Source organism: Oryza brachyantha, chromosome 10, assembly GCF_000231095.2.
Source record: "Oryza brachyantha chromosome 10, ObraRS2, whole genome shotgun sequence".
NCBI classification, from domain to species: domain Eukaryota; kingdom Viridiplantae; phylum Streptophyta; class Magnoliopsida; order Poales; family Poaceae; genus Oryza; species Oryza brachyantha.
Window position 1 is genome coordinate 15331928 of NC_023172.2, and position 9323 is coordinate 15341250.

The 9323-nt window shown below is 47.7% G+C and overlaps 2 protein-coding genes across 3 annotated transcripts; one reads left to right on the top strand and one right to left on the bottom strand.

Annotated features, from left to right (window-relative positions):
- Positions 1–856: 856 nt before the first annotated feature.
- On the bottom strand, positions 857–5998 carry LOC102718872. 2 transcript variants are annotated; one of them, XM_040528321.1, is made up of 10 exons: positions 4699–5998; positions 4371–4590; positions 4158–4274; positions 3421–3798; positions 2811–3124; positions 2615–2714; positions 2346–2405; positions 2152–2238; positions 1660–1800; positions 857–1576 (listed from the first exon to the last, which is right to left on the bottom strand). In XM_040528321.1, the coding sequence occupies exons 1-10, from the start codon at positions 4887–4889 to the stop codon at positions 1235–1237; spliced, it is 1950 nt and encodes a 649-aa protein (XP_040384255.1). In that variant the 5' UTR covers positions 4890–5998; the 3' UTR covers positions 857–1234. The 2 variants fall into 2 exon arrangements, with proteins under 2 accessions (XP_040384255.1, XP_040384256.1); XM_040528322.1 differs by having other exon boundaries at positions 3430–3798; positions 4699–5996.
- Positions 5999–7427: 1429 nt separating this feature from the next.
- Positions 7428–9103, top strand: LOC102709773. The gene is made up of 2 exons (XM_006661994.3): positions 7428–7594; positions 8412–9103. Exons 1-2 carry the CDS (start codon positions 7484–7486, stop codon positions 8862–8864), a joined length of 564 nt encoding a protein of 187 aa, XP_006662057.1. The 5' UTR covers positions 7428–7483; the 3' UTR covers positions 8865–9103.
- Positions 9104–9323: the final 220 nt, after the last annotated feature.

Here is a 9323-nt window from a genome sequence, read left to right on the forward strand (position 1 = left end):
TCTCCCAAAATCGCCATTTCTGACCTTAAAGCCTTTCCCTCCGCTATTTAGGGGGTGTTTGGGAGAAGGAACTAAAGTAAACGTAGATTATTAATAAAATTCATTCATAATTTTGAACTAATTCGCGAGACGAATTGCCTAATTAATCTATGATTAGTCTAAGTGATGCTATAGTAAACATGCTCTAATTATGGATTAATTAGGCTTAAAAAATTCGTCCCACGGATTACCACTCATTTATAAAATTAGTTTTTTTATTAGTTTATATTTAATACTTCAAATTAGTGTCCAAACATCTGATGTGACATGAAGCTAAAAAATTTAGCCCCATCTAAACAACCCCTCCGCTATCCTCTTCCTCGTGTTCCCCGCGGCTAACGGTCCGTGGATATCCCCCACGTATTTCTAGCTGTGAGAACTCTCTGTTCATGCTTTGCCCTCCAACTATTTTCATTAGCAGTGATCCATTCATCAGTCTCAAACACAGAAATACTCCTAATCCATTGCTCATTACCAACAGAGACAATTCTGTACACAGCACAACAGGATTTGGACATCAGATAGGCTACTAAGGCGTCAATGGCCAAACAGGAATGCCCCATCACGAAGGAAGTTTGGCGCTGCATCGCGCAGGACATAGGCTACAACAGGATGGAAGAGGACTTCCGAGAAGGACAAACCACGCTGGAATGGTGGGACACGTGTGCTCAGCAGCAAAACAAGACACTCTCCGAGGCGGTCAGATCAACGCACATCCTAATAGCGTGGGAACTATGGAGTGAACGGAATAGAAGAGTTTTTCAGGGAGAGTTTCGAGAAGTGCAGCAATTAGTTCGAGCAATCAAGGACGAAATGGGCCTATGGTCAATGTGTGGAGCTAATCTCTTAAGCGAGATAAACACTTAGTCGTGTAGCTCTTCCTTTTCTTTATTTTCCTTTTTTTTATTTTCCCCGGGGAGTTCCTCTCCCCTTGTAATTACTGCTTCCCCTTCTTATTATAAAATCCAGCGCTTGCAGGCCCCGTTCAAAAAAAAATTCTGTACACAGCACAGGAGGAAGAGAAACAGATGTAGCACTGCTGCACTTTGTTGCTGGGATCATCTCATCCTCATGATTTCCATCTCAAGATCACAAAAATTAACAACGCAGGGCGAAACACTGGAGTGATCTACAGCATCATCAGCATTGCATTTTGTTCCTGCAGCTAAGAGAAGAGCGTGTGGCTGGGCAGGTTTCAGAAGAGTGGCTTGTCGACCATGCTCCTGGGGAAGGCGTAGCGGAACCTGGCGTTGTACGGCAGCCACTCCACCGCCTGCGCCGCCTTCCTCCGGCCGCCGCCGCCGCCGCCGACGCACCGCTGGATGGCGTCCTGGGTGGCGGGGGAGGCGTCGGCGTTGTCGCGCGCCCACGTGAGGAGCTCGTCGGCGCCGGCGAGGCCGGCCTCACGGGCGTACCGCTCCACGAGCCGCGGCAGGAACACCTTCTTGGACTTCCTCACCACCACGCTCGCCTGCAGGAACTCCCGCTTCGCCCGCTCCAGCTCCTCCGCGATGTTCTTCGCCGTGTACACCTTCAGCTGCAGCAACATTTTTTTGGCCATTTTCTTCAGAGTTCAGAGCAAGCAGTGGTGGTGGCGTGCAATGGCGAATCGGCAGTTACCATGGGATCAGATGAAGCTCCGGTGCACAGGGCGAACAGGGCAAGAGGCTGGCAGTCCGGCAGGCCGAATTTGAGCTGGACGAGCTGCTTCTCATCGGCGCATTTCTTCCGCATCGCCGTCGACAGTATGGATTCGAACCACTGCAAGCAAGTAGGGTGAATCCTCAGACTGTGCACTCTCTGCTAACTTAGTACTAGTAGTACATTGCAGTAAAATTCATTCCGGTGATCATTGGCTACGTTCTTTCATTTGTTTCATTAATATGATGAGGTGACCAGTACAGCAGCCAGACATGATAAATTTAGGATCTTGGTTATGAACTCAGAAACATGGAGTAAATGGTACTTCAAATGTACTACTACGACATGCTCTTTTAAGAGAGGATTTCAAAGGTTTTCATTTTAGAATTCCAGCCTGGAGTTCTCTACTTCTGAACAATCTGAAGCACAACTTAAATTAAAATTCAGCATGAAAGTGCAAGCCATACATACACGACCAATCCGTGGGGATCTACAGCATAGCAGGGCGTGTTCGATGGAGTTAGCGGTGACAGCATGGCCTCCAATATTGTAGGCAGCCTGCATTATGGAGAGTTATTTGTTAATGACGCATAAACTCAATAATTCAGTAGCAAGCACAGTATGCTAAGTTGCAGGAACAAGTGTAACTAGAATATCATTATCACCTTGTGAAACAGGGCCATTCTTTTCAGAGAGCTGTTCGGAATCCCATATGCTAGATATGCCTACAAGCAAATTATATGCTGATTAACATAAGCGGTAAGGGCATAAAAGGTACAAATATAAAGAAAATGGTTTTTCTATAATCCTTGAGAAGTAACTTGAGGTACACAAAATTTTAGTGCAAAATTCCGGTAACTTGAGATACTTTTTCAAAGATGATAAAAAAACTCCAAATAAAAAGGGTGAGCACTGTAGAGTATCCAGCAATTACATGCATGACAAGAGAATTATACACATTGATCCAAAACGCCAATTTAATATTGGTATCCGACATACTCAGATCAACCCTTTCAAGCTGCTCCACAAGCAACCTGCGCTCAAAACAACACATTGAAATTTGTTATTCAATTGTCAGGAGCATATGCTATTTTTCATGACATGGCAGATATATATTCTTTTGGACTAACCTGTAGTGCGTAATTGCATAAGAGACATCAGGCATGTGATTCTTATCAGCTGATATTGAAGATACTTCCACTGTACATTTCGTGTTTGATAAATTGGTGTCCTCTCCGTTTCCCCTCCGAGGAAGAATGACATTTGTTGATGACCTCGACAAGAACGGGGAACGGATCTTTTCGGAGTTTTCTGGAGACTCGGTGCGCAGAAGACAGTATATGGAGGCCATGCATCTAACCATTTCTTCAGATATTTTGCTTGGACACTGGTAGAGGTGATCTTTCAGAGTGCGAGTCAAAGAACTACTTCCTGAATAAGGCAGCTTTTTTAAAGGAAGAAAAAACAGTCATAAGTCAAATATGTGATTTCCTGATTTTAAGTTATACATGTTAACATCTTGTGAATTAGAGCCAACAGACTCTGAAATAAATAATGGACATGAAATGTGCACCCTAAAACAGATCTGATAGTGATGATTGACTAGCAGCTATGCTTCCTCGAAAGGGCATAGAAAAGGCTTGGTTAAAGATTAGCAATATAAGAAACACCCAGAAATAAATATGACAATGATTTGATGGTTTTGCTAAATGCTTGTAATAAAGTTAATTTTCTTCTCACATGTTTTACCTTCCTTGGATCCGGTGGGAAGGTAGCAGGATGAACATCCAATGTTTCACTTGAGAACGATTCATGCTTAATCTTGGTTTTCAGCATACTCTTCGATTTCCCTGCCTCTGATACCGATGTCATGATTTGGAAAGGTTGGAGCGGGAGCTTCTTAGATGAGCAAAATGCACTCGATATTATGCTTGGATGCCGTCTTGTTCTAGAGCTGATACTCTTGGTATGTGCCGGGGAAGAAAGACCAGAACTCTGCCCTGAGGATGGTCCAGAGACAGATTGATCAAATATGCTTCTGTACAGGGTAAGAACATGCTGTTCACGGTTTGCGATTTCCTCTTCAAGCAATTCAATCTCTGCAATCAGTTCCTTTGTCTGCAGGAGAACAACAAATATCACTCTTCAGAATGCGGATGAACATTACGTAGCACTGTTCCTTTTGTCACCTCTTAATTTGGAAATTGTTTTAGTGCACAGAATCATAAGCAAAAGCATATCTGTATGTCGTCTACTAATATAATTGAATTATCAAGAGATTTTCATGGGAAAAATGTTTTTTAATTAACCATTAGGAGGTTTACTCAGTTAATCCACGGAGATACAAACAATTAAGCTTGCAACGGCATTGGTGATCACTGATACTAAAGCTCTCAAATTATCTGGTCAGTGCAGCACACGAGTCATCAATTGCAAGGGGAAATTTTGCAGAGGCAGGAGAGGCAGAGCCATCATACCTGAGCAGGGAAATGCATGTGTCCAGGAGACAGGGTGCTGGATGCCCGGCCAATCGCCCTGTCAAGCATGATCCTGATGGACCTCTCCTGATGCAGGTTGAGCTGCAGCTGTCTGATCTGCCAGAATTCAGCAACGGAGACACCCATCAAACCATCATCCAGAAACGGCACGGAAATCGCCATGGCTGCTTTGCATGCATGGTCGTCACTCACATCGTTCTCCAGCGAGACGCGGTGGTTCGGCGACGCGCTCGCCCTGCTGTGGTCTCGCGTCAGCCCATGGTGGCCGGAGCCCTGCTCGGCGGCGTGGGATTTCCTCGTCGCCGCGTCCGGTTGGTGGTGCGAATTCGGCGTCGCCTGCGCTGTCTGGGCGCAGCGTTGATCGTGCAGGGCCGCGTGCTTGCATGGCTCCAGGCTCCGATCCGAAGAAGCACTGGAGAAGAAGAACCACAAATCTATCGAGTCCCAAACTCTGCACTGCAAATGTGAAGCGCGACGAGAGAGAGAGAGAGAGAGAGAGAGAGAGAGAGAGAGAGATCACCTCTTGGATCGCCGGTGACGCGGCACGGCGGCGGCGGCCTGCAAACCGGCGGCGTGCTTGCGCGGGGACTTGCCGCCGTCGTGCACGCAAGGTTCTTGCGTTCTGGCCACCACCGCCGCCGCCACCGCCCCTCCTCCTCCCTGCTCCATCCTCCCTGCTTCCCCTGCGGATTCCATGGCGGGTTGAGCCATCACTACGAGCAGCTGTCCTCCTACATGTCATCGAATCGCGAAGCATGGGAAGTGCCTCATGGCCGGCGCGGTACACAAGGCGACGACGGCTCGTCGTCGCGGGGGGCAAAGAGCATCGTTTGGCGGCCGACGAATTAATAGCACCACGTCGCCGTGTCGATGCTGCTGCTGGTGGTGTTGGTGCACTGCACTTGCAGTGACGAGACGGCGAGGAGGAGATGGAATCCGGAGGTGTGGGAGGGTGGCGATGGGAGGAGCAGGAGGAGGAAGCGGGGGAGTTATTACATGGCGAATCAAGTTTGGTGAGGAGGAGTAAATGCTGGCACTGCACTACTGCACGCCTGCACTGCACTGAGGCAAGAGTAATGGAGATCGACCAGAGGAGAAGAACTCGCCATCCCCTCATGCCATCATCGCCATCGCCATAGTCACCAGCCTTCTTCTTCTCTCTCTGTGTGTGAATGTGGCTAGAGTGATGTTCTTCTTCTTCCGTGATTCAGTTGACCTCGACTGTGGAACAGTGGCAGCCAGTTAGCTCTGCCCCTGCTGCAAGTCAAAGATCAGCAATTTTCTATGGTGAGTGGCACTGCTCCTAACATTCTTTGTCCAAGGGTCTTTGCTGTGGATCAAAGTTTGGTCGGCCTCCAAAACAAATCACAGGTTCAGCAGAACAGAAGAAAGAATCGAACTTTACAGTTCCTGGAGTTGCTACTTGCTAGCTGAAAGTCAGAAACACAGCTGCTAGTCCATTAGCTAATTAAGCACAGGATAATAGACGCTGCTGTGCTTACTGCAACTGCCCCACATGCCTAACTCCCTCTGAATTTCGTGGACACCAAATCACTCTACGAGATATGCAGGCCCAAGAAAGAGCATAGCCGGCATAGTATTCTCTACCCCATGGCAGTGGGCAGTGGGCGTGGGCCGTGGAATCGACATGATCAGATGATCAGTTCATGCTGCCGGCACAGTCTCACGAGGTAGGTAGGTAATGGCATCAATGCCGTTGTTAATGCGCCCCTTTGTCCCAGAAAGCAGTGTGTGTTTGGTGATTTGCTTTCCTCTTGACTGCAGCACGACGCGCACACAGTAACATACTCCTCCTGACGATGATCATCTTTGCATTTGTGAGCTGTGAGCCTGTGACTGACGGCTGAAACATCTAAAGCTCTTATCAGAAATCACATCTGAGTTGTGTGCTTGATGGTACCAGAGACCAATTGCACAAATGCATGCTTTGCATGGCAGCATTGCAGTGCAGCAAGCTCTGGACTCTGGTAGCTTCAGAATGAGCTAGAGAGAAGGAGAAGCTACCTGTAGGCAGTGAGTGGGTGTAGTAATGCTCACATCACACAGGCAGCAGCAGCAGCAGCAGGGTCGTCAGGGTTCTCAGAAGATGTGTACGAGTGACACAGTGCAGTGAGTGGCTTGATCCATCTAACGCATTGATTCTTGGTTTGGTTGGATTCCTCCTCTTGCAACTACATGGCGAGCAGGGATTTGCCTTGGATCATTCATTCATTCATTGGCGGTCCACGTTTTGGTTGTGGTGAGGGAGATGCAGGAACAGTTGGCTGAACTGTGTTCATCAGTGTTTGACAATTTGTTTGGCATAGTTAGGCTGGGTTATCATCATCATCATTCATCAGCCGCTGGCCATGGTGTTCTTGTTACAGTATGCTAGTACCATGCTTAGGACAAGTTTGGCAATGTTGAGTAGCATTCATGGTACACAGCTTTGTGTACATTGTTTGATCTAATATCTAATCAGTAATCATCACACTAGCTGGATTGGTTTGGTACAGCACAAGAATTGAAAGCACATGAAAAACAAAAGGAATCGGTGTGTGATGATTGATGAATAGTAGCTTAAGTAGACTAGTTAGAACGTTTAGAATTTCGTGGAAAGTTTTACAAGGAAAATGGAGGAGAGAGGAGGAGTTGCAATCCAACGAAATTTCATACTAAATCACCATATAGTCAAAATAAGCCCTAAAGAACAGTAATAACTAAAAGAATGATAGATGCATTTATCACTTGGACTACCTCGCGCTAGCCATGGGCCCATGGCCATGCGGTGGCCGGCGCTGGTGGGCTCCGTTCCCCGCGCTCACCGGCGGCGGGCGGCGGCGATGAGGGAGACGAGTGGGCGGCGAGATGGGAGGGAGGAGGCGCTCGCTCAGACGCCACGTCGGCGAACTATACCAACAGATGGGCTTGTCAAGGCCGGCCCATTAGGGAGTTCACATGGGCCGCACAGGTCGGCCCATCATGGAGTTTATGTGGGCCGGACAGTTCGGCCCGTTAGGTCCCAGTATTCAGGCCTCGTCTGCGGTGCGCGACGTGCCAGTGTCACCCTCCGCCGCCGCCGCCGCCGCCGGAGTCCACCGCTCCGCCCCGCCACCGTCGCCGCGCCCTGCTCCCTCCTACCGAAGGATCCCCCCAACCAGATACCTCACTGACCACCTCCCACCGCCGCCTTCCCCGTCTCCGGCAGCTCCCGCCACCCGCCGCCGACCGACCAGCGGCGACACCGCCCCCCCCCCCCCTCCAGCTCCCAGGCTAAGCCCGAATCCCGAGCAGCCCCCCTACAGATGCTGAAGAACATCGTGAGCCAGTCGTGGAGGAGAGGGGCTTGCGCTCTTCAAGAAGGGAATCATGCTGGGGCACTCCATGCTTGCTGGAGGCAATTTCACAGCGGGCAGGTAACACAACTTTCTGCTCTGGTTCTCTGCCTGCTACTGTTAGTACTGAAATTGAACCCTTCCTAGTTTTAAGCTGCTGTTACATTGTTCAATTTGTCCTGAACAAGATATTTTTGAGTGATGTGAAGTTTCAAATATTGGTGTACTGGACAACATAAGTTTAGTCGTTGCAGTGTAAATTCTGACGATGAACAGATGGAAGGCCCTGGTCACATATCTGCTGTTTACTTCCTAGCACCAAAAGATGGCCTATTGGCCTTCCATTCCTGGATTGTGTGTGGACTGTATGAACTTTGCTGGATGAGCATGTGAAAGATCTTGACACCTGGAAACCCAGTAGTCTGGTTTGTAACCAGTTTTGACAAATGAGATGTCGGTGCTAATAGCTATATACATCTGTCGTAGCTCCAATGGTAGTAAACATTTATGCTGTGAGATCATCACAATAGCTTGGTCTAGAGCTCATGCGCAAGAAATGATGTGATTATCATGTTTTATGATGAGCATTTAGTATTTGGAGTTAGCTTTAGTCCCCATTGCTTTAAATTCTTTCACAAATACATATTCATAAATTCTAACCCTGCACTTCTCAGGGCTAAGGCCTGTCTAGCCTTTTCCAGTTATTCCACAATGGAACACAGGTCCTGCTCATATAACCAAATGCAGAATACAGTGACACCAATTTTCAGCTATTCAGAATAAGATGTCACCAGAAGACAGGACATTTTGATATTTAGTTACCCTTAGTGCACTAGCTGGTCCCTTATTCAGCTTCACTCATTGATAGTTTATGATTGCGCTCTTTATTCTTCTCCAGATGTTAAGATCTTCCAGGAGCTTCTTTGGTGTGGAGGACTTCATGGATGAAGACAACAGCAGACCGTACACATACAAGAAGGAGAAGAGATCAAAGAACCCGCACAAGCACATCTCCTTCAAGCAGCGCACCATCGCCTACATGGAGCCCTTCACACTCGACGTCTTCATCTCCAAGCGCTTCGTCTCGGCGTCCCTCACCCACCGCACGACATGCAGGCAGGTCGCGGTGGCAGGGACCAACTCGAAGGACATCAAGGCGGCCCTCCAGTCGAGGTCAGACATACCGGCCTGCCTTGCCGTGGGTCGCTTCCTGGCAGAGAGGGCCAAGGAGGCTGATGTCTACACCTGCACATACACGCCGAGGGAGCGGGACAAGTTTGAGGGGAAGATAAGGGCGGTTGTTCAGTCGCTGATTGACAATGGGATCAATGTGAAAGTTTACCTCGATTGAGTTCCCTGCTGTATGAGAATGTCTGCAGGACCTTCAAAAGATTGATGTATTACTACTACTACATGCTGATATCTGTTCTGAAAAATGAAAATCATCATCAGTTCATCACCATCATCATAACAGCTGTGCTCTCATGTTGTGTTTTGCCACTTTCCTGGGCTTTGGCTGATCTTGATCAGCAGCTGCTGTGATTCTGGGATAGATTTGTTTGTGTGACAGTGGAGTCAGGCCCAAATTGGCTTTATGGGCTTTGTGGTTCGTATCCCGTTCCGGCCCAATATGACTACCTATATATAATATACCCCCATTGTGATTCTAGAAATTTTTTTACTAAAATCGCACGAATGCATATAGTACAATTATAATAGAACTAGTACCTTATGCATTTTAATAGGTAACTCTATTGATTTTTTCTATTGATTTTTTTACATTTTTTGATCATTTGTTTTATTCAAAAAC